General features: G+C 52.4%; 1 protein-coding gene across 3 annotated transcripts in view; it reads right to left on the reverse strand.

Moving 5' to 3' along the window:
- Positions 1-23,757: 23,757 nt before the first annotated feature.
- Positions 23,758-25,489, reverse strand: part of NOL10 (nucleolar protein 10) — a gene marked incomplete at both ends in the record, with an annotated part of 80,390 nt that continues 78,658 nt past the window's right edge. For all 3 annotated transcript variants that reach the window (XM_080711099.1, XM_080711100.1, XM_080711098.1), the window contains one exon: positions 23,758-23,889. In XM_080711099.1, the coding sequence (XP_080567225.1) occupies positions 23,758-23,889 (132 nt within the window). The remainder of the gene's footprint in view (positions 23,890-25,489) is intronic.

Raw genomic sequence — 25,489 nt, forward strand, 5'->3', positions numbered from 1 at the left:
AAATAAAAGCATCTAGGGGTGTAGGTCAGTGGCAGAGCACTTGCATAGCATGCATGAGGTCCTGGGTTTAATACTGAGTACAAAAAATGGAAGGGAAGGGAAGAAATAAAGAAGAAGAAAAAAAAGAAAGAAAACATACATTGAGGGTCGCTGCAAGGTAGCTCAGTGGTAGGGTGCTTGCCTAGCATGAGGAAGGCCCTGGGTTCCATTCCCTAGTGTTCGTGCACACAAGCGTGCACACACACACACACACACACACACACACACACACACACACACACGCATTGCTGCAAGACCTTTTCTGCTCAATAAACCATCTCTTTGTAAAGTCACCTGGCCTCTCTCCTTCAGAGGGCGAGCATTTTCTCTTCTCTTCAAACTTGGGCCTGTTAGGCCAAAAGAATGCGCTGGGCTGCAAGTTTTGTCCAGTATGTGGCTGGAGGAGACATGCAGCTTGTACCTCGGTCACTTGAGAAGCTCATTCCTGGGATCCATCTATCAAGTTTGTGATGATGGGAGAAAAAGGGAGGTCCTGGTCTCTCATCCATCCCTGCGGCTGTCAGGCATCAGAGGGAGCCATCTTGGATGTCCCAGCCACTGCCGCCACCGCCACCGCCAGCAAGGGCAGGAGAGACCCAGGCCGGCTCCCTGGAGCTGGAGAACTTCCCAGCAAGCCCAGCATGGACTCCGGGCTGCAGATCTGAGCAGAGGGCTGTTGCAGCGACCATCAGCCTCCAGGATGAAGTCCAAACGCCTTTGCATGTGGCATTTAGCTCTTCAAGAGATGTCTGTACCAGCTGGGTGCAGAGGTGCACGCCAGTAGTCCCAGTACTCGGGAGGCTGACATAGAAGGATCGCAGGTTTGAAGCCAGCCTCAGCAACTTAGCTAGACCCTTAGCAGTTCAGCGAGACCCTGGTTCAAAATAAAAAATAAAAGGGGATAGGGATGTAGCTCAGAGGTAGAATACCCCTGGGTTCAATCCCCAGTACCAAAAGCTTTTATTTATTTTTAAAAATTGTAGTAAAATATATAAAACATAATATTTATAATATTTACTGTGTTAACCACGGTTAAGTGTACAGTCCAGGGGCATTAAGCACATTCACCATGCCTAGAACTTCTTCCTCATCCCAAACTGACGCTGTCCCCCCTACGCGCTGGCTCCCTGTTCTCTCCACGGGTCCCTGACAACCGCCTCTCTGCTTCCTGACTTTATGAGTCTGACCACTGCAGGGACTTCATGGAGTGACCACACAGTATTTGTCTTTTGCATCTGGCTTATTCTACTTGGCATAATATCCTCGATGCACATTCATGGCCAGGTGGCGGTGCACGCCTGTAATCCTAGTACTTAGGAGGCTGAGACAGGAGGATCACAGGTTCAAGACCAACCTCAGCAACCCGGTGAGACCCCAACTCAAAACAAAAACCCCAAAAACCTGGGGGTGTAGCTCAGGGGTAGAATACCGCTGGGTACAATCCCTAGTGACTGACACACACACACACACACACACACACACACACACACACACACACACACACCATGGCCAGCATGATGACACATGCCTATAATCCCAGAGCTTGGGAGGCTTTGAGGACAGCCTCGGTAACTTAGCAAGACCCTGTTTTGAAATGAAAAATAAAAAGGTTTGAGGATATAGCTCGGAGGTATGTTGCCCCTGGGCTCAATCCCACAGTTACACACACACACACACACACACACACACACACACACACACACACCCCAAAGGGCACCCATGCGGTAGTATTTGTTGGAATTTCCTCTACCTGCACTTTGCAAACATGTCTCCCTCTATCCCCGAGCGCAAGCTTGGCTGCTCCGGGGCCCTTAACGTGCTCATTCCGCTTCTTCCTTTTGGAATGTTCTTCCTTTGTTCCAGCTCAGCCTGGCTTCCTGCAGGGAACCTCGTGATCCCTGTATGCCAGGAGGGAGCACCTCTGCCCGCCTCTGCCCGAGGACCCACGGCACCTGCTCGCGGAGGGCGGGCGCGGCGCCATGTCACTCCTGTGCTCCGCTGCGTTCAGCCCTAGGCTTGGAGCTCAGCAGGTGCCTTAAGAAACCCCTGCGAACATCCTGTTCACTTTGGTGAACACGTACTGTGCCTACTGCTCAGCTGGCCCGGCTGCTTCAGCTGGGAGGAGTTCAGTTCAGTTCAGATGGGAGGACTGATAGGCCTCCTACGTACTAGGAGTTCAAATTCCAGCCATGCCACAGGGCTGAGACACCTTGGTCAGCCTCAGTTTGTTCCCTTAAGAACAGGCAGATACTGCCCAGCCTGGTGGCACACACCTGTAATCCCAGTACTTGAGAGACTGACACAGGAGGATAGCAGGTTGGAGGCCAGTCTCCGTAATTTGGAAAGACCGTCAGAAACTTGGTGAGACCGCATTTCCCAATAAAAACGGCAAAGGGCTGGGGGTATAGCTCAGAGGAAGAATGCCCTTGGGTTCAAATCCCAGTAACAACAACCCAGCAGAGGAAGGGTGAATTCACCCTCTGCTGAAGCTAGGACAGCCATCTTCAGCCCTCAGACATAGCAGCTCCCGGTTCTCTGACATTTAGACTCAGAGCAGGGCTTACCCCATCCGCTTCTAGGCTGTCCAGAGGGGCAGATCGTAGGACTTCTCGGCCTCCCAAGTCACAAACGAGTCCCTGGTGAGAAATCTCCTCCTATACATCTTCACAGCCTGTTTGCCCTGCTTCTCTGGGGAACCCTGACTACCTGTTGGGTCCCCACAGCGGAGGGCACGCCTCCCCACCCACCGGCTCCTGGAGTTCTGGCCAGGAACGGCCCCCAGGGCACTGTGGTCACGGGCCTTTGCAAGGGCCCAATGTAGGGCCACAAGAATAAACTTAATGCGCGAAGAAACAAGGCAGCCTTGAGTCCTTCAGCATAGACGTCGTCCACCTGGGTTTTCCGCACGGTCTCTCTCATTGACCTTTGTGACCAGCTGGCTTCACCCATAATCCCCAACCACTACTGCCGGGCTCTCTGTGTCACAGGCAAGGAAACTGAGCCAGGGTTTGGCTCCTAGACGCACCATGAGGGGAGTGTGTCGGGACCGGGGACGGCCTCATGCTTCCAGGAAAGGGTTGTCCCTGGCCCGTCCCTGGCCACATGAGCTGCAAGTCTTTGAAGCGACTAGAATACCCGATATTTATCTCGCCAATCGCCTCATCTGATTAACTGCTATAGACAAGCCTTGTTCCAAGGGCAGCAGACAGAGGTCCCTGGGCATCTTCCTTCCTTCCTTCCTTCCTTCCTTCCTTCCTTCCTTCCTTCCTTCCTTCTTCCTGTTGTTGAGGCTGGACTTAAACCTGCCATAGTCCTGTCTCAGCTTCCCGAGTACTAGAATCACAGTGTGTGCCACTGTACCTGGCTCCTATCTATTTATTATTTTGTGGTGCTAGGGATTGAAGCCAGGGGCATCCTGCCTCTGAGCTACTTCCCCAGCCCTATTTTATTATTTGGAAACAGGGTCTCGCTAAGTTGTGGAGGGCATCATGAGGCTGTTGACATTGGTCGTGAACCTGCCATCCTCCTGTCTCAGCCTCCCAAGTACTGGGATTACAGGTATGTGCCACCATGCTGGGCTCCTGTTTTACTTTTTATTTTGACACAGCCTTGCTAAATTGATGAGGCTGGCCTTGAACTTGTGATCCTCCTGTCTCAGCCTCCTAAGTACTGGGATTACAGGCATGTACCATGATGTCTGGCTCCTTTTTATTTTTCATTATGAAACAGAGTCTCACTAAATTGCTGAGGGCACCCAGCTTAGTGACTTCTTTCTTAAGACTCTATTTAAAGCCAATCTTTTAGCCAGGCGTGGTGGCGCACGCTTGGCATCCCAGCATCTAGGAGGCTGAGACTGGAGGATCATGGTCCCGAACAGCCTCAGCTACTTAGTGAGGCCCTTTGCAACTCAGTGAGACCCTGTTTTAGAATAAAGAATACAAAATAGGACTGGGGGTGTGACTCGGGGGTAGACTGTCCTTGGGTTCCATCCCCAGTACCACTAAAGAAATATAAAGCCAATCTTACTTTCCTTTCTTCTTTCTCTTTTCCTTCCTTCCTTTCCTTTTTTCTTCTTCCTTCCTTCCTTTCTTTCTTCCTTTCTTTCTTGGCCTATTATAATTTTACATCATATCTGGCACCAAGTGTCTGAAAAATAAGTGTTTCTTTTTAAGTGACAGGAGTAAGCAAATAAATAGGTTTTTTTTTTTTTTTTTTGGTGGTACTGGGGTTCCTGGAAGCCCTTCTACCTCCGGGCTACACTCCCAGACCCATTTTTACATTTTTATTTGGAAACAGGGTCTCCTAAGCCAGCGCGCGCGGCTAGGTTTGAACCTGCACGATCCTCCTATCTCTGCCTCCCAAGCGTGGGGATTACAAGCGTGCGCCACCACGTCCAGCTACCAAATAAATAGGTCTTGAAAAAATATAAAAAATACAGGCCGGGCGTGGTGGCGCACGCTTGTAATCCCAGCATTCCGGAGGCTGAGACTGGAGGATCGCAGTTTGCGGACAGCCTTAGCTACTTAGTGAGGCCCTCTGCAACTCAGTGAGACCCGGTTTCAAAATAAAGAATAAAAAATAGGGCAGGGGGTACAGCTCAGAGGTCACATGCCCCTGGGTTCCATCCCCAGACCTGCAACACACACACACACACACACACACACACACACACACACACACACACATATATATATAATGTATACACACACACAGATGCATATCAAAAAAATATAAAATTTCTCCTCTTTCTACCTTCTTCCCAGCTACTCCTGGAAAAGAAACCCCACATCAGGGAGAAATGGTTACTTTTTTTTTTTTGGTGGTTCTGAGGGTGGAACCCAGAGGCTTTCTACCTCCAGGCTATACTCCCAGACCTATTTTATACTTTATTTGGAAACAGGGTCTCACTAAGTTGCTGAGAGCCTCACTAAGTAGCTGAGGCTGGCTTCGAACCTGTGCCATCCTCCTGTCTCAACCTCCCAAGTGCCACCACACCCAGTCAAATGGTTACTATTGTAAAATAAATGGGGGGGGGCACCAATTTTTCACCTCTAGATTCTACCCAAAGGAAGCCGGCCGCATGGCTTTGGGAGCCACTGAGCCACCCAGCCATCCGCTGGGTTTCCTCAACCAGGGCTGGTTCCTGCGCCTCCGTTCCTCTGCCCCAGCAGGACCCTGTCCTGTGATACGGCCAGGGTGGGAAAGCTGCTGCCCACCGGGGCCGCATCTGCCGGCTGACCCCAGCCCTTCCTTCCTGGAAGCCCTTCCTCTCCCTGTCTCTGACCCGCCATGGCCTCCCTCCAATGTCCGCTGACGTGCGACGCTCCGAGCCGCAGCCTCTGGGGGAGGCTCATCTGGAGAGATTAGGTCTGAGGAGTGACGTCATCCAGACCCCCATTGGCAGAGGCTGGGCCTCCCTGTGTGGAACGAAGACCGTGCCCTCTCGAGATGAGGGGAAGGGCCGAGGGAGGCGCAGGAAGTCACCGTGTAGTCACGGTCACTCCCTGCGTCACGGGATTTGAAAAGCTCAGATAGATGGGCCCCACACGTCGCTCACTGTGTGCGATGTGCTGAAAGAACAGAGAGGTAAACAGGAGCGTCCCCCTCAAGGACGACCCGGCCACGACACGGCCTCCTTTGGACAGATTAGTCTTTAGAGCTGGCATTACTGAGGCAGAAAAATCCTGAGTGATGGCGTCTCTTGTTAATGAAGTTCATGCTGAGTCAGGTGTGTAGGTGCGTGCTTGTAAGGCCAGCTATGCAGGACAGGGAGGCAGGAAGATCACGGGTTCAAGGCCAGCCTGGGCAACTTAGCTTTTTATGTCTTTATTTATTTTTGAGGTACTAGGATGGAACCCAGGGGCATTCTACCTCTGAGCGACACCCATAGCCTATTTTTATTCTTTATTTTGAAACAGGGTCTCACTGAGTTGCAAAGGGCCTAAGTAGCTGAGGCTGGCTGTGAACCTATATCTTTCTGTTTTTGCCTCCCAAATGCTGGGATTACAAGCGTGCGCCACTACACCTGGCTTAGTTCTTTCCTCAAAATAAAAAATAAAGAAGTTGCTTGGCCATGGTGGCACAATCCTATAATTTGGCAGTATTTGGAAGACTGAGACAGGAGGATTGAAAGTTCGTGGCCAGCCTCAGCAACTTTGTGAGGCCCTCCACAGCTTAGCAAGACCCTGTTTAAAAAAAAAAAAGCCAAACAGGGCTGGGGGTGAAGCTCAGAGGTAGAATGCCCCTGAGTACAATCCCCAGTATCACATACACAAAAATAAAATAAAATAAATAAAAAGGCTGGAGATGTAGCTAATGGTAGCATCCCACAAAAACAAAATGAAAACGTCACCTCTACATACTGGCCCCCACTTCCCAGCCTCCGAGCCTCCTGGTCCTGCTGGAGCTCAGGCCGTGGCGTTGCTGTTCCAGGCCCTGGGGAGAAAGCAGGCGAGAGGAAGGCATGTCGGGTCCTTCAACACCCACTCCCAGAAGCGGTACCCATCACTCCTGCTCCTGTCTCTGTGTCCAGAACAGAGACTTGTCACACCTGGCTTGGGGAGGCGGGGGCACAGTCTTTGCTCTGGGGTGCGTGCTGGGGTCTGGGAGGTATGTTGGAAGCTGAACAGGGAGGGCTGAGAACGATTCTCCGTCCTAGCCACGCTCTGTGGCAGTGGGATGAGGCCAGAAGACAGGCCCTTACAATTCCGAGGTCTGGGTTGGATCCAGCTGGACTTTGAGGGACCCGGTGTGTCGTGTGGAGAAAGGGAGGCACCCCAAGAGAAGGGGGGAGGCTAGAGCCATCGGGAACAGCAAGCAGCTGAGGGGCTGAGGCCTGATCGCCAGGGATACTGGTCTGAACACCTTGAACAGTAAACCATTTCCCCAGCGCCCCAGGGGGCAGCTCTGTGCTGAGAGCCCCACTGTGCACGGTCTCCCCATGAGCCACCGCCCACCTCGACGTCCCACGGCCCCTTGGAATCACACTGAGACACGTTGCTGCTGGCAAAGAGGAGCCCCTCAACCTCTGACCCCCTCGACTTCTGACCCCCTCAACCTCTGACCCCCCCAACCTCTGACCCCCTCAACCTCTGACTCCCTCAACTTCTGACCCCCTCGATCTGTTAGACCCCAGAAACCCCAGTCTCTCCTGCCACACAGGCCGGGGTGGAGGCTCCAGTCTTGCCGCTGAGGGGAGCCAGGCAGAGCAGGCTAAGTCTGAGGGCGTGGCCATGCCTCCCAGGGCGGGCAGTCTGCCCACAGTCTGCTTTTTCCATATTTACTCCTGAACTTTCCTTCAAACAATCAAGAGGAAATACTTTCAACCCCAGCTGGCCAGGATACACGTGTCTACAGCTTATTTCAGGAGGGACCTGCTGCGTCGGGGGTGCCGGCCGCAGGAAGGAAACCCGACCCACGCCATCCAGGAAGCAATAATCCGGCTTCTGGACGCACGCGGCTTCACCCTGCAGGCCTGGAGAGACGGGGAGGGCTTCTCTTGCAAACACGCGGTAAGGCCCGGGGTTGGCCCTCTCCACGCACCAGCACACAGCTCCTGAGAGGCTCCGCGGCCATGGTGTCCCTTCGGCCACGTGCGCCTGCCTCACCCCTACCTCGGGCGGCACTGAATCTCTCCCTGACCTGACTACACCCCGCCTTTTCAGCCTGATTCATAGGACAAGCCTCAATCAGCCTTCAGAGGGTCCTTTCTTCTGCTACTCCTGCAGGCCCTAACAGGGCAGGGAAGGCCACAGGGACCTGGAATCCATCACTGTAGAGACCCCCTGGGGTGTGGGCAGAGCAGAGCCCCCACAGTACTCAAGGCCCCCCTGAATAAACCAAGTAGCTCTGACCAGGGCCGCCAGATGTGCTACTGTAACACAGTGCCAAAGCCAGGTGGCTTAGACGATAGACATGAGCCTGCTCGTGGCTTCAGCGCCAGAGCGAGGTGTGGCAGGGGTGCTTCCTTCTGGGGCTGTAGGAGTCTGTCCCAGGCTTCTCCCAGCCACAGGGTGGGTTGCTGGCCATCGTCTTTGACACGTCTTGGCTTGCAGACTCACATTCCCGCCTCTGCCTTGACATCCACACAGCTTTCTCCCTGCGCACAGGTCTGTAGCCAAGTTGTCCCATTTGTGAGGGCGCCAGCCATATTGGATTGTAGCCTAGCTAGTGACTGCATTTTGAGTTTTTGCGTTTTTTTTTTTTTTTTTTTTTTTTTTTGCGGTACTAGGGATGGAATCCAGGGCATTCTACCTCTGAGTTACACCCCCAGCCCTATTTTTTATTCTTTAAGTAGCTGAGGCTGTCCGCAAACTGCGATCCTCCAGTCTCAACTTTCCAAATGCTGGGATTACAAGTGTGTGACACCATGCCCGGCTCTGAATTTTGATTTGAATATGTCTATAAAGACCCTGATCTCCCAAGTTAGATCATATTGGGAGGTATTAGGGGTTAGAACGCCAATAAATGAATTTGGGGGGCAGCACAATTCAATCACATGTGGGGTCCCATACAATAGTTGGAATTTTTTTTTGTACTACTGGGGTTCCTGGAAACCCTTCTACTTCTGGGCTACACTCCCAGACGTATTTTTATGCTTTTTTAAAAAAAAAAAATTTGGAAACAGGGTCTCTTAAGCCAGCACGGCTGGCTTCTAACCTGTGCGATCCTCCTGTCTCCGCCTCCCAAGCATTGGAAAATATTTTTAATAAAAATGTTTTTTTGTTTTGTTTTGTTTTGTTTTTGAGGGTACTGGGGAGGGAACCCAGGGGCATTCTACCTCCGAGCTACACCCCTAGCCTTATTTTTTATTCTTTATTTTGAAACAGGGTCTCAATGAGCTGCAAAGGGCCTCACTAAGTAGCTGAGGCTGTCTGCGAACCGCCATCCTCCTGTCTTGACCTCCGGAATGCTGAGATTACTACCACACCCAGCTTATTCTTTTATTTTTAAACAGGGTCTCACTGAGTTGCAAAGGAACTCACTAAGTAGCTGAGGCTGTCTGCGAACCATGATCCTCCTGTCTCAACCTCCCAAAGGCTGGGAATACAAGTGTATGCCACCCCACCGGGCTAAAAATTGACTTTGTTTTATCTGAAATTTAGATGTCACTAAGCATCTGTACTTTTTTTTTTTTTAATGGCAACAACCCTACTTTACGCAAATCTCACCTGTGAAAACTCAGCTATTCCCAACAGAAAAACAGAGATGGCTTTTGCTTTACGAAGTAGTTAGTCATAGGATGTCTTTAAATAGCAAATTCCTCTACACGCATCAAAGCAATATAAGTAACGACCAACACCCCCCAGACAACAGCAGAAAGGGCATGTAGAGACTTAGGGCCACAGGAGTCAGGGTCATTTTGCAGAGCACAAACCCTGGACTCCCTGCGGGGTGCGGGCAGGCCAGCCCTAGCAAGTCACCACCGTCGCTGAGCCTCCGTGTCCTCATCTGCAGGTTGGGGTGTCCCCCTCCCAGCCCCTGGAAGGCCATGGGTGTCCAAGCTCCTCGTGACCCTGCTGTCTGAGGCAGATGGGCAGATCCTGAGCTTTGGAGCCAGGGTATTTAACATCCTGGAGTTAGAGCAAGCAGGGAGTGTGGTGCCTTGCTTAAACTTGGGAGCTGGCCATAGAGGCTTCAGGGACTCCCAAGCATGAGGGTCCTGGCCACCTGACAAGTCCAGCCTGCCACGTTGCAACCCCAAGAACCTGTCCTACTTACAAGCCTTACATCCAAATAACAGAGCCTGGATGTCCCTAAGGGCTCCCTCAGGACCCCAGAGATGCCCAAACACCTCGAATCATCTTGTGACCACCAAACTGATGTCATCCGCACATCCCTCCTCCTACCCACCCTCACGGAGTCTCCTACAAGAGGAACAGCGAACCCCCGAGGCCTCTCTCCCACTCGAGATGGCGGCCACATCCCCTTGAACGTTCATCTCTTGCTCTCCTGTATAAATCAGTCTGGAGCTCTACTCTTTGTCTTGGACGTTCTTTTCCAACCCGTATTCACGCCCTGACAGGGCTTCTGGTCTGTCAAAACGTGCAGCGAGAGCTGGGGGGGGGGGGGGGACACACACTTGTAATCCCAGTACCTGGGAGGCTGAGACAGGAGAATCACAGGTTTGCAGCCAGCCTCAGATGCTAATTGAGGCCCTACACAACTCAGTGAGCCCCTCTTTCAAAATAAATAAAAAAGAGGGCTGTTGCAGTAGCTTGGATGTAGAATGCCCCCTGGGTTCCATCCCCAGTACCACAAAAAATAAAATAAATAAAAAATCTGCAGGGAGGGGACAGGGAGAAGCCACAGGTCACAGGGGTGGGCAAGTACAGCACAAGGCCTGCGGGCGGCTGCTGTGAGATGCTCGCGTCCCCTTCCTCTCGAGACAGCGGCCGAGGACCTGGCCCTCGCAGGCCCGGGACTCACCAGGCCAGGAGGTGAGGGGACCGGCAGCCACCCCGCCAGGCCCCCCTACACATCCTGCGCTCCACAGGAAGGCGGAGCTGGTGGGCTGTGGCCCTGCTGGACAGCGTGAAGACCACTTCCCTGATGACTGCGTTCAGTTTCTCAAATCCAGAAGCTATCCTGGCTGGCATCCCACCAGGGATAAGAGATTCAGACAGATAGCATCAGATGTGGTCAGAATTCACCCAGGGGCTGGATGTCACGGAGCTGCGCTCACCACAGCGGGAGCGGGGTGCTAAGTTGTGGTGTCTGTCAAGTGGGCATTGCATGTGAGTCAGCAGCAATTAGCCAAGGGGCCAATTAGCAGGACCAAGCAGAAGCTCACAGGAGAACAGGGTCCTGGCCCCAACGCCTGGTGCTGGCCCGCCTCAGCCCTGCGCATAACTCCAGGCTGAACAGGGAGATGGAGCTGGTCACCATGGAGGCGCCCCGGTACTGCATGCTGGGCCGAGCGCCACGCTCCAGCTCAGGAGCGGGCCCTCTGACATGCCGCTCACCACCTCTCCCTTCCTAGCTCCTGTGCGTCTGAGACATTCACCCCAGAGAGCTGAGATTCAAACACTGACAACTCAGGTCAAACCTCCAGAACCTGCCAAATGGGGAACAAGTTTCAGGGAGGTGTCAAGACCCCACCTATACCAGGGATAGGCAAGAGTTCTGAGTTTATACTCACTGTGTGGTATAGAAAGTCCATGCAGAAGCCGGGCATGGTGGTGTACATTTGTAATCCCAGCACTTAGGAGACTGAGACAGGAGAATTGCAGGTTCAAAAATATTTTTTCCTTGAACAGAAATCCCGATTTGATGAGAAGTGGGGATGTGTGGACAGTTGGTGTGACTCGGGCAAGTAACCCGTGGCGTCCTTCAGATGGGCCACACGTTGCAAAACAAGGCTACTGACACAGCGCTCTTTGTAAGGATTTCTTACCATTCACACACACATTCTCTGAATGAAGCAATCCATAGGTCCACCAAAATTGCAGATAAAATCCCTGCCCTTTCATGTGTTTCCTCTTATATGTGCAAGTTAGGGAATAATCAGAATACCAAAGGGACCCCGATAGTGGAGGAGAAACCTCGGTGGATCCAGGGAGAGGGTCTAAGGGAAGGGGAAGACTGAATTCATGAATGGAAATACCACCCTTAACTATGTGTACGCATGTGAATATACCGGGTCAATCCCAGGACTCTGAATTGCAAAGGGGGAGACAGGGAGGCAGGAGGGGCCACCAAGTGCTCTGTGCGTGCGCAGCAATGTCAACCTGATTTACATCGTGATGCGAGACTATAATGCACAATAAAAACATATTAAAAATGCCTGCCCCTAATATGAATGCATCACTATGAATCTATCGTGTACGACTGTAATGCACCAATAAAAACATATTAAAAATGCCTGCCCCTAATATGAATGCATCACTATGAATCTATCGTGTACGACTGTAATGCACCAATAAGGTTTTTAATCCTGCCCCAGAGGTGATGGGCACAGAGGGGTGAGGGGCATGCAGGGCCGGGCTGGCCCGGGGCAGGAGGCAGCAGGCCGGCGGGTGGGCTGAGGGTGCTCACAGGGGAAGGGGTCGGAAGCCCGGGCCAGGCAAGATGGGCATGGCCACGGATGGCCTTTCTCCGTAAGGCTCAGCAAACATCAAATAGACCCACGGACTCGAGGTTCACAGGCTTTTAAGTCACAGAGAGAAGAGTAAGGAGTCCAGCCAACACCGGGGGCATCTGGTGTGTCGTGAGCGAGCTGTGCCGTCCACACAGCACTGTGTCTTTCCACGATGTCGGAATTTCTTGAATATCAACAACAAATTTACAGGCTACATCACCGTCACCTGTTGCAATGCAAGGAGTACGCATGGGTAGTCAGAGCTGGATATATTCGCCAAGGCTCTCCAGAGTAACAGAAGCCGCAGGATGTGCACATTATAAAGGGGATCTAGCAAATCAGCTCACACACAGAAGTAGCATCGTCTTGCGTGGCCGCCTGTCCCCAGATAGCCGGGGGGGACCGGCAGCTGGTGGAGCGGATCCAAGCGCTGGAGTCTTAGGAGTGACCAACAGCACCATCCCAAGATGCAAAGCACAGGGAATTCTGTGAAGGCGCCTTGGTGCAAGTCCAGTTAGAAGAGCTGAAGACTGATGCCTGATACCCAGCAACAGCAGATGCATCTTCACTCCGCAAGAACTGTGCCTGCCTTTACACTGCTCCCTCCAGGTACGCGTCACAGGGATCAGCCATCCAAGATGGCGGGGACCCTGGCTGTCAGGTGTCAGCGACACCTGGCAGTCCTCTGACTTCATCCCCGCTGCTCCCAGTCCAGTTTCTGGGCCACCCAGCTAATTAACTGCCTTTCCTGCAAATGGAGTGGCTAAGAGCCCTGCCCAGCTCACTCCTCACACACTTGAATTTCCGCTTCCAGATGTATGTGTAAAGACAGATAAAAATCAAATAGCAGGTATTATTAATATCCAGAATGTATAAATAACTATTATAACAAAACACAATAAAAAACAATTAAAAATAGGCAGAGAACTCGGCCAGGTGTGGTGGCGCACGCTTGTAATTCCAGCATTTAGGAGGCTGAGACTGAAGGATCACGGTTCACGGACAGCCTCAGCTACTTACTGAGGCCCTCCGCAACTTAGTGAGACCCTGTTTCAAAATAAGGAGTAAAAAATAGGGCAGGGGGCGTAGCTTGGAGGTCAAATGCCCTTGGGTTCCATCCCCAGACCTGCAAAAAAAATAAAAATAAAATAAAAATAGGCAGAGAACTTAAATAGACATTACCCCAAAGAAGATAAACACGTGGTCAATTCATCAAAATGATCATAATAATAATAAAAATAGAAAACAAGCGATATGGAGGAAGTGGAACCCTTATGTGTTGCTGGTGGGAATGTAAGATGGAGGACGGCAATGGGAAGGGCTCAGCGGCTCCTCGGAAAGCCAGGCTTAGAATTCCCATGTGCTCCAGGCATTTTGCTCTGAGGCAGAGATCCAAAGGAACTGACAGCAGGAGCTAATGGATGGCGCCCACAGGACGCCCGTGTCATTATTCGTGACAGCCAAAAGGTGGAAGCAACTGGACTGTCGATTGCCACATGAATCGATAGGTAAACGATGGCATGCACACACAATGGGATATTGTTCAGCACAGAAAGGAGGGCAGCTGAGCCTTGATCACTAGGTTAAGTGAAATTCTCCAGGCATGAAAGGACAAAGGCCACAGTTCCACTTATCTGAGATGCCTAGACCAGGCAAATTCAGAGACAGCAGGTCAAATGCAGGTTTCCAAGGGGCTGGACGGAGGAGGAAATGGGAAATTAGTGTTCAGTGGGTGCAGAGTGTCAACTATGGAAGATGAAAAAGTTTTGTGCATGGATGGCAGTGACGGTAGCACAACTGTAGACATACTTAATGCCACCAAATGCACATTTAAAAATGGTTAAAAATCAGTTTCATCCACGTGAAAAGAACAGGCTATTTTTTCTTGTCCAGAAAGTGGCCTTCCCATTAAGCCGTGCCCCACTTAACAGGGTGAGGTCCTGGGCCAGGGCTTGGACATGGAGCAGGACACTGTTCAGGTACTGGTACCCACAGCCTCCATCTTCAAAAACCAGCTCTGTGCATGGAAACCATGTAAGAGTGGGGAGAGGAATTCACGTTGACTCCTGCAGGATGTGCAGCCCGGGCAAGACCTCCAGACTTGGCAGCCTGGGAGGAAATGATCTTATTTCTTAGCCTCCCCTGTCACCAAGATGCTCAGCTGGGACGACTCTGTTTCCTATCTCAAGATGTTTCCAAACAGCCGTGCTCCTGAACACCTTCACAAACACACGTCCGGGGGCGGAACAGGCCAGGCTCCAAGTCTCCGGCCCCGTGGCCTCAAGTGCTTTCACAGGAAAAGGCCCATGGGCAACAGACGACAGGAAGCCTGGGAGCTCAAGGGCTGCTTTCTGGAGTTGACCTCGGCAGTTAAAAAATAGCAAAACAAGCCTGGCATGGTGGTGCATGCCTTTGATCCCAGTATTTGGGAGGCTCAGCCGCGAGGACCACAGGCTTGAGGTCAGTAACTTAGACCCTCAGCAGTTTAGCAATACCTTGTTTCAAAATTAAAAGTATAAGAAGGGCTGTGGGTGTAGCTTGGAGGTAGAATGCCCCTGTGAAATGAGGGTTTCTTAAGAAGAAACCCAGTGTTTCATCAAAGATGAAATGGAGTTTCTTGAGAAGAAACTCGTCGTTTCCTTACCGGATTCTTGTCTACGGTGAGCGAAGAATGACACCTGCAGACCGCAGGAAGGGGAGTAAATGGTTTATTGGAAGCAGCAGTCGGAACTCTGGGGTCCAGCAGCTGCCTTCAGGATAATACTTGAGAGTAGCCCAAGCCGAATGCCTTCAGTTGCAAGCCGCTTTCTTCCAGAGTCCACGCGATCTGCCAGAAGAGGTGCAGGTCACCCCTAGGGGCCCTGGTTGGCCTTGATGTCCAGCAGAGGTCTTCAGGTCACTACCCAAGTGTAGCCCGAGCCACATACCCTCAACTGCACTCTGCCTTCTCTCAAAGCTAATGCGACCTGTGAGAGAGAAAAGCTCCCCAAAGGGGAGGGGTTCCCCGAGAGGGAAAAACTGTCCTGGTGGTTGGTCTAAAGTTTTATAGATGTCTGCGTGTCCTCTGTTGGTTGTGGTGAGTTTGGGCTCCTGGGAATTCTGGGAAGCAGCTCTCAGAATTTGCATGTCCTCTGAAGAGTCTCCTTTCAGTGAAGTGTCAGACTTGCTCCAGTGATGTCTCCTGGGTTTGTTGATTAGTAACCAGATGGTTTTGTGAAGCTTTGGTCCTTCTTATCTCTGAATCTTGGCCCCTCGCCCCTCAGGAATTTAAGATTTTTCTAAGTTTTTTTCTACCGAGGCCTCTTCCCTATCTGCCTATTTCCTTTCTATCTCCTCACCTGGTCTCACTACTCAGTACCAAAACAAAACAACCTCAAAAGACAAAAGGGAGGCTGGAGAGGGCAGAGGAGTAGCTAACCTGCAAGGCACCCAACCTGAAGACCAGGGGGTCCTGCTGTCGCTAGCCAGTAGGGTGTAGCTGGAGAAGGGAGTGGCCTTGGGAATATTGATACAGTTCCTCCTTCCCCCATTGGTTCTCTTGCTTCTGGCCTCATTGTGATGGATTGACCTGGGTGGTACCCGGTAGGTCAATAGATTATGGCTGGAGGTCCCTGGGGGTGTGACCTCGGGGATTATTTATATAGTTCCTCCTTCCCCCATCGCTCTCTTGCTTCCGGCCTCCATGATGTGAAGAGCACAGCCATGAACTCACACGCTCTCCGTCCGTCTCGGTTACCATGTCCTGAGATCTGTGATCCGCGGCCTCACATGGACTGAATCCGAAACCACAAAAACTTCATCTAAGTTATTCGGTCAGGTCTTTAGATTATAGCTGCAAGAATGCCGATGAAGACAGGCGGGTACTGTTATCACTCCCATTCTACAGATGAGAACTTTGCCTTGGGTCAAAGCTAGCAGGTGGAGGAGCTCAGTCCAGACATGAGGCTCAGATGAGACAAGGGAAAGCATTTGGCCAGGTGTGCCACATGACTGGGGCACGGGGCACGTCAGTGTGACAGGGGAAGTCTGTGTGTCCCCTTGACTGCAGGACAGGCAGGTCCTCTCCAGTGTGCGTGGGCCTTGCCCAATCTGACCAAGGCCCAAACAGAATGAAAGGTGGTATACAGTGAGCTGGTGTCTGTCGTCAGGCTGGGTCCCCCTTTCCTTCATCTGACTCCATTGGACACACTGGCTCTTCTTGGGTCTCAGGCCTGGGTCCATAGGGCCAGAATGACACTGTGAGCTCTCCAGGGTTTCCAGTTTACCAAATGCAGATCTTGGGACTTCTTAGCCTCCATAATTGCAAGCTGACTCCTTACAATAAATTTTGTTCTATACGTATGCATCCTGTTGATTCACTAATCAGGACTGTGTCTCTACTGTCTGCAGCAAGCAACCACCCTGAGCGTCCTGGGTGCTGGGCACTGAGAGTTTGCTATCCCAAGGTGTGGGTGAAGCGCTAGTGATATGCTTGGGAGGGTACGATGTGGTCTTGCTGCCATAGAGGGCACAGGCAGAAGCCAGCAGACATGGCAATAGCTGGCTATCACCATGTAACTACTGGGAAGGGACCCGTGCAGCTCCCAATCAAGATAGAAACCAGCCAAATAAAATTTACTTATTATTGTGAGATTTATGGCCATGTCTTTTAAATGTGTTTTTCAAACAAATCCGTCGTCATGGTAACCCTCTTAAAACAAGATGCGACCTGGCTCAGAGAATCTGAGAGCTAATTACAATGGTGCTTTGTGTTTAGCTACGCCTTTCTTCTGAGGAGGTTAATGGACCTCGCTCATTAAGCTCCACAAACATCCTCTGAAGTCTTTAGGGGACAGATACTATTAAACCCATTTTACAGACGCAGACACCAAGGAACGGGCAGGCTAGGTGACTTCGGCACTAACTGGCGGCTCGGCGGGAGCAAGTCCAGGCCAGGCCCAGGTCTCCTCCAGCTTCCTTCTGCTGTCTTTACTAATCAGACTCCATCCTGGATTTGAAAACCCTCCATCATTAAAGGATTAGAGTTTCCCACAGCCTGGTCTGGGGATCCCAGACTCTGCTGTCATTCATGTATAAAGGCTGCCGAGGGGGCAGGTACCGGGCAGCAGGGGCACCACTCACCCGACACCCTGTGGGACACACGACTGTCACCCAGCGGCACCTGCCCCATCCTAAGAATCCTCTGCCCTGTGCCAGCCCTGAGGCATCCAGGGAGATCCTGCCTCCGGGCCTTCGCCATAGCCCCAACGTCCTCGGGTGGGGTCTAGGCCAGCAGCAGCAGCAGCAGCAGCAGCATCAGGAATGTACATTATTTTGGAGCTACCTCTGACCCACTGAAGCAAAACTCTGTTTCACAGCCCTCCACAAGGCTTCTGATAATACTCTAACCTCTGTGTAGAACATTCCCGTCTAGAACAGCAATGTTCTGGCCAGTGCCTCTCAGATCTCACCTCCTCTGTGAGCCCCATTCTGATGCCGGCCGACCTCACCGTAAGCGACCCGGCCGGCTCTCCCAGGCCTGCAGGGCGTACAGCGCCTGCACTGCCGGCTGGAGTCTGTGGAAGCCCGTGCCGTCCCTCCACGCCGTCACCGGCGCGGTGGTCAACAGTGGTGGAGCACACCGTGGCTTTTGTCGGGGTCACGGAGTGAGCCGTGCAGAGGGGACAGGCATTTGGGAGGGCAGGTGGAGAGGAAGACTTTGTCTGAGTAGACCACGTCCTCGGCAGGTGGCTCTGGAATGCCAGAGAGGTGTCTGTAAGGCCATGAAAGGTCGATGGAGCAGGTCCACCCCTGTGCAAGGGAAGGGGAGGGGCCACAGGCAGCAAGGAGGTTGAGGACGAGGGAATGCAGAAGGAGGCCAATGCTGTGCGGGAGGTGAGGCTGGAGGAGTCTGGCTTGAGCTGCAAAGACTCAAACCGTTCTGCAGAGCCCTGCAAGGGTGGGGAAAGAGGAGGTGCAGGGAAGGAGGCAGGAAGGGCCTGGTCCACCAGGTGTGAAAGCAGAAATGGGCAGTGAGCTGAGGGCCAGGCTCGGGAAATCCAACTGGGCCGGTTCCGGCCAGCTGCACGGCACCCCTCAAATCCTGAGGGCCCAGAGTTCATCAGGTCGTCTTGTGTCTAAAAAAACTCAAGGCTGCTAAAAAAAATATAGTTGGCCTCCCTCCCGCCCTACAGCTTTGAAGTTCCATTTGAGTTTATAAAAGTCACAAACAGGGTCTGGAACTGGCGGACGGTCAGAGAATAATGACTTCCTCCTCCGTTAAGTCGTGTGTGTGTGTGAGAACTCTCACTAGGCAGGAAGCCGGCAGGCACAGCGGGCCTCCACGCACCTGTTGGGCGGCTCCAGCAGGCCACCGCGTTGGGAGCACTGTGGGAGCACTGCCCCCCCCTCTCATGGCTAGGCAGCCTCCGTTGGGCTAGGGCCAACTCCCGACTGTGCTCATGGTGAGCACAGGGATCTGAGGGGGAGCAGCACCGCCCAGACAGTTCACGCAGATGGAAACTGTCCTACGTTTATTGTATTAATTAACTTTCAAAAATTTACATGTGAACAAAAATTAATTTTTTTTGAGGTACTGGGAATTGAACCCAGGGGCATTTTACCTCTGAGCTACACTCCCAGCCCTATTTTTAATTCTTTATTTTTAAGACAGCGTCTCACTGAGTTGCAGAGGGCCTCACTAAGTAGGAACCTGCAATCCTCCTGGCTCAGCCTCCCAAGGCCTGGGATTACAAGGGTGTGCCACACCCAGCTAAAATTAATTTTAAAAATAGAAATTATAAGCTGGGCGTGGTGTTGCACGTACTTCTGTAAACCTAGTACGTGGGAGGCCGAGACAGGAGGATTGCAAGTTCAGAGCCAGCCTTAGTAATTTAGTGAGGCGCTCAGCAACCTAGCAAGTCCATTCCCAAATAAATAAAATCAGGCTGGGGAGAATGCAGCTCAGAGGTAGAACATCATACACACACACACAGACAAAAAGGTTAGAACTGATGAAGGCTAAAATTTCCCCCACATATTTAGAGATGTGTCGTGCTTTAAGTTACTATAGATGCCTACGTATAAGGAAACTTCAAATATAAGGAAATTCTGTATTTTCCTAAGGACAAAGAAAAATAATACCAATTTGTACATATGAATGCATCAGGGATATAAAAATAAACAAATATTTACTCATAGCATTTATATACACACATAAAAATCACTTATTTTAGTATCTTGCTATATTCTTCCAAGGTATTGTGTAGGATTCAGTCACCCTAAGACATAGCGCGTTCATTTACTTTGGACTTTTTCAACTTTAGGGTGGTATGTAGTGATTCTTAACTTTGGGTTTTAGCCATTTGTGGGACATGAATTCAATTTAATGAGTATGAACTTGTTTTTTTTTTTTTGGGGGGGGGGTGAATACAGGAAATGGAACAGAGTAGAACACACAAATAGACCCAGTCAGAACTATGCAGCTAGCTGGGTGTGGTGGCACACGCGTGTAATCCCAGTACTTGGGAGGCTGAGGCAGGAGGATCACAGGTTCAAGGACAGCCTCAGCAAGTAGTGAGGCTCATCAACATAGAGAGACCTTATTTCCAAATAAATAAAATCGGGCTCGGGGGTGTAGCTCGAAGGTAGAATGCCTCTGGGTTCAATCCCCAGTAAAACACACACACACACACACACACACACACACACACACACACACACAAACACAAGCTACTACTGAATTCCTGACCCACTGAAACTGTTAGGTAATTGTTATCTTGGGCCACTAAGTTTTGGATTAACTTGTTACACAGCGACAGGTAACTACTACACCTGTTGATGGAGCCATGCGAGTGACTGCGCACACTGCCGGTGTCACACCTTCCCCTCCTGGCCCGTGCCAGTGGCGTTCTGACAAGCTGTACTTCCTGTCATATTAAAGAACTTGCTCCTGGGTCTCATGTGTCCTACGTGTTTCCCGGTATCCAAAGCCTCCCAAGCGTTACCCGTTTCTGACTTCTTTTCTTCATTCTCTCGGCTGGGGCAGTTTAGGTCCTCCAGCATCCCAGCCGCTCTCAAGCAGCTCCTGTCAGATGAGAGTCGCCCTCCAGTAGAACGTAAATCCGATCTCGGTCCTCATCTGACCTGACTCCGTTGTCCACTGATTCACTGTCAAGGAGCTTCGTGGAGCCAGGCACTGTCCTGGGCCCTGGACATCCAGCAGAGAGCAGACCGAAAACCCTTCCCACCCTTGGCGAGGACGAGCCAGCAGCAAACAAGTAAACAGCTGTGTGAGTATTCATGGTGCGACGACAGGACGTCCAGGACCCAACGTCCCAAATAATGGGGAGGGGTAAAGAAGACAGGCCGTCTGTGAGCCGCTAGCGCTGGGACGCGGGAGCTCCCGGAACCCTTCCTCACCCTGGCATGTGCTTGACGGTCTTCATCAGGTGTCTTTAAAAGCACGCTATGTTGGGTAACACCTGCAACCCAGGCGCTGGGGCGCGCTGGAAGTGGGGCGAGACCCAACGTGGGTGAGAGTGCCAGGCAGAGGGGACTACAGCTGAAAGGGCTCTGGCTTGATGCCCACATGCTTGGAATGTTCCAGAATAGCAAGCTCAGCGCCATGGCTGTGAGGGGGAGTGCAGTGACACCGGCAAGATATGGCACATCTTGTAGGCCACTGTGGTGGGGTGGTCAGGCCGCCACTGCGTGAGGAGGAGCCATGGAGGATTCTGGAAGAAGGAATGTGATCTGAACTCCGCCATAATTCAGAACTCCTCCTTACCCCTCACCCTTACCTGCTGCCCAGGGTCAGTCAAGGACAACTCCCTCCCTGCACTGCCAAGGTCACACAATCACCGTCACAGCCAGCTCCGCACCTTCCGGTCCTCCACCCTCGCGCCACAGCAGCCCCGCAGCAAGGAGCTGGCCCCACGCCTGCCTGGCTCGGGGCCTCCACTCCCGGCCCAGACCAGCAGGAAAATAGAAAGAAAGAAAAAGGAAATGATGTGGGCCACTCATGAGAGATGGAAAGCCCAGACTATTGTCTTAAGAACAGGAACTTCACTGTCGGCAAAATAAAACACTCCATAAACAGTGCTAAAGGGAACGTTATTATTAAGACGAGTCCAAGTACAGTACAATACGCTTCTGCTCTAGGACAGACGGTGGATAGAAAGAAAGCTATCCTAACTAGTACTTGGAATCCTCCCTCAAAGAAAGAAAAACCCCGAAACGCTCAAATGACACTTCCACTGGTTTCTACAGACAGGGCTTTCCTAATGTTACTATGTTCACTCTAAAAAGCAAGTTATTTCTTAAAAAGTCCTTTCTTTATATTTTTAGGCCAAACCACAATAGGCAAAAAGATAAATTATAGCTCAGACATATAATGGAATACTCTGAAGTTTATACAAAAGGCGGAGGCAGATTTCCCAAATACGTACAGACTTGGGAAACGTCTACATGATGTTAGTTATAAAGCCCAAGCTGAGGACGCGTGCCTAGGTGATGCTGTGCACGCCATCAAAACACGTGTATACTGTTGTCTATGAAGTGCATTTTGTCGTCTAGGAACAGAAAAATACTCGAAATAAATGTCTTCTTATACTGTTACAAGTTATCTCCGAGGACGAGACAGGCCCGGATTTATGAGGAGTGTGTGTCACTTTGATCAATGACACTTTCTAATTCAAGTACAACGTGCACGGAGAGCAGGCCGGCCTCGCGTGGTCCAGTGCCCGTGACGAGAACCACCCGGGATCTTGGCCGCCCGCCGCTCCCCGTCGCCTTCCCCTGAGAAGCGGGGTGGGGCCCTAGCTCTGCGGTGGGGGAGCCCGAGGTGGGTCTGGAGCTTCTGGGAGCACTCTGCAGGCAGAGGCCCGGGAGAGACAGGCGGCGCCCAGGGCTGGAAAGAGTACATTACAGTCCAGTCGAGAACAATGGAGTCGGGACAAAACGTACAAAACCCAAGAGGAAACTTCAAAGACACGAGGAACGCAGCGGCCTGGCAGGCGCTGAGCCCTGAAGAGGCGGCCTGTCTTCAGGGACCACAGGTAGGGACAGGCAGTGGATGGAATGGGGAGGCTGCAGGCCTTTCTGCAGGCCCTCGACACCTCGCACCGCAGCCCAGGCTGCTGGCTCTCACCTCGATGTTAAAGGGCAGGCTGGGTTCAGAGGTGCAGGTGAGAACCAAGGTGAGCGGATGGGGTGGAGGGGATGCGCTGCAGGTGCCCCCTTCAATCCCACAAACACTAAGTATCCAGCGGGTTTTACATGTGGAGAGTGACTCAAAGAGTGTAAAATCAAAGCATGCGAGGCCGGCAGGCAGCAGAGCGGGGAGTCAGCCCAGGGTGGAGGTCTGGACCATGCCACATGCCTGCCTCTGACGTCCAGAACTGATCTGCACACGCTCCTGCACTGGCGCCCTCACTCCTTGCTGCATAGAGCGGGTGAGCCCCTGGGTGCCGCAGCGCTGCCCGTGGAGTTTACCACGGGCCCAGGGAAGGCAGGGACGGGGCGGAGGGCCTGACCCCAGAAATGGTCTGCAGCACCGTCCCCAACTCCTGGGGGCCCCTCCCCAGCTTCTCCTGAGGCTCCAGCCTGAAAGGGAGCAGCGAGGAGTAACTGGAAGGGGGGCCGGCCGCTGGGGCGGCTCGCGGACAGGAGCTGGGGGGGCTGTGAGGGCCGGGGACTCGGGCCCGCGGCACTGCCGGCGCCCACCACATCCGCGCACCAGACACTCACCAGGCGGTGGGTGCTCAGGAGACTTCAGCTCACACCACAGAGGCGGATGGGGGCAGGAAAGAAGAGAAGGGGGGCCCTAAAGAGCTGGGGAGCCGCTGAGACAGGAGGGAAGGAGAGGGGAGCTGGCGGGACTCCCACCGGGCCCAGGTGCGGAGCTCAGTCCTTGTTAACTAACCCGTCTGCCCTCTGGCTGACGGCATTTCAGGTGACTATCACTGAAGGCCCGGTTCCTATTTCACTTGTACAAAGAAAGCCAAACCCTACAAAGGCACCTCCAAAATCACAACACCTGAAAAACTATGGAAACTAAAGGTAGTTTCCAAACTAACCCCAGGCATGGGTCTCTTCTCAGGGAAGCTATTTAAATGCACGTATTTATTCTTATGTTTTCTCAGCAAGCTGACCTCTAATTGCACTTAAACAGAAAAAAGACCTTATTTAATCTTGTGCCAAGGTACAAGAATAACCAGTAGTTTCTATTTCTTGTTTATTGTTATTACAATTAATTTATACTGTTTGTATAAAAATAGTTTAAAAATATATCAAACCGATACATAACAAGCACACAAGCCTGTCAACATTAATTTATCTGCATAAATGGGCCAATTTGGGCACGAGGTAAGTCTTTTTGGGTGATTGAAGGGAGACTGGCATTAGATAATGCAAGGAAAAGTACTAGAACATGATAAGCCTTTGTACACCTCTGACAATGTTAAAAACTACAACCTGGCTTGCCTGATTAAAACCAGGAGGAAAGGTCGGTATAAGGGTCGGTGATTAGAAAATGCACCCAGGGCTCTCCGGTGGCCAAACCTTTCCCTCCGTGCACAAGAAGCACGTGTTCCCTTGCTCGGGTTCAATGTTCTCATGTGAGGAGGCCTCCGTCCTGATCACACGCAGTCCCGTCAACTTCAGTGAAACGACCGGCCCCTCCTGGCCCTGGACCTGGACCTGGACCTGAGGTGGCCGGCTGAGCGGCGGAGCTGCTTCCTCTCCTGCCGATGCAGCTTCTCCGCCTCCTGTTGCTTCTTCTGCTGTTCCGACTGAAAGAGAAAAGGAGGTGAGCACAGGCAGGGAGGACTGAGAGGCCAGCGCCGAGAGCCTCAGCAGGCACGAGCACCGCGGTCGGCCTGGGGCCGCACTGCCCCCGGGCACAGGGTCTGGCCACGGGGCCGCACTGCCCCCGGGCACAGGGTCTGACCACGGGGCCGCACTGCCCCCGGGCACAGGGTCTTACCACGGGGCCGCACTGCCCCCGGGCACAGGGTCTGACCACGGGGCCGCACTGCCCCCGGGCACAGGGTCTTGCCACGGGGCCGCACTGCCCCCGGGCACAGGGTCTTACCACGGGGCCGCACTGCCCCCGGGCACAGGGTCTGGCCACGGGGCTGCACTGCCCCCGGGCACAGGGTCTTACCACGGGGCCGCACTGCCCCCGGGCACAGGGTCTGGCCACGGGGCTGCACTGCCCCCGGGCACAGGGTCTGGCCACGGGACCACATGCCACTAGCAGGCGGGAGTGGCAGAACCGAGCCCAACGGTCGCCCTCAGCATTAGTTATTGTATTACTGTGTGTGTGATGAACCCGGCCTTGCTCAGGTCCCTCTGAAAGCAGGAATTCCAAGCCCTCAGCTAGAGGAGAAGCGCCCAGCACACCAGCCTGACAGAGTCGGAGACTAGTTTTCGGCCAACACACACACTCCCGGGATGCTTTAAGAAGCTATGGAGAGCCACCTGACCATACCCCGCTGCTCGCCACAGGCCCGCCTCTCTCTAGAAGTCCTGTGCTTGTAAGTGGGACCCATAAGTTTAATCACATTGTCTTAAAACAGAAAGAACTGGGAGTCCTGCAAGAGCATTGTACCCACGCTTGATTACTCATTCACCACAAGATTTTTTGGATGTTTCCCAAAAGACCAAACTGGCCACCGACAGCAGAGATTTGCTGCCCAGCACCGACGGGAGCAGGTCAGGAAGCGGGGGCTCACCGACGCTGGAGGCCCCCGGGCGGGTGGGCAGTAGGCGCCTGCCATGACGGCGCCCCTGTGGGTTCCCACCCGTGCTGCTGCCGAGCGGGAGCTCCTCCCGACCCACCCGGCCTCAGGTCGAGTCACAACTTCAGCAGAAAATCTCAGAAGAGAAACAACAGAGAATCCACGGGACTGGAGATGGGCAGGCTCGGCTCAGCAGTGGAGGATGCACCTGCACCCTGAGGCTCTGCAACCCCCCCCAAGCTCTTGAGGTGGGGAAGAACCATGTCTCGGGGCTCACTGGGTTGTGGGGTGCCTCGCAGACCCCAGATCTGCCTCCCAGGAGCTATGCTTCTGCAAATATTCACCTGCACTCACTCTGGAAGGACTCCATGTGCCCTGCCCATGGGTGTTGCTCAGCATTTTAAAGTTAAAGAAGAGAGGGGCGTGGTGATGCTTGCTTGTACTCCCAGCATTCAGGAGGCTGAGACAGGAGGATCACAGGTTCAAGGCCAGCCTCAGGTACTTAGTGAAGCCCTCAGCAACCCAGTGAGACCCTGTTTCAAAATAAAAAATAAAAAATAGGGCCAGGGGTGTTGCTCAGAGGTAGAATGCTCCTGGGTTCAATGCCCAGTACCGCAAAAAAAAAAAAAAAAAAAAAAAAAAAAAAAAA

The sequence above is a fragment of the Muscardinus avellanarius genome (genome assembly GCF_963383645.1).
Source record: "Muscardinus avellanarius genome assembly, chromosome: 15".
NCBI classification, from domain to species: domain Eukaryota; kingdom Metazoa; phylum Chordata; class Mammalia; order Rodentia; family Gliridae; genus Muscardinus; species Muscardinus avellanarius.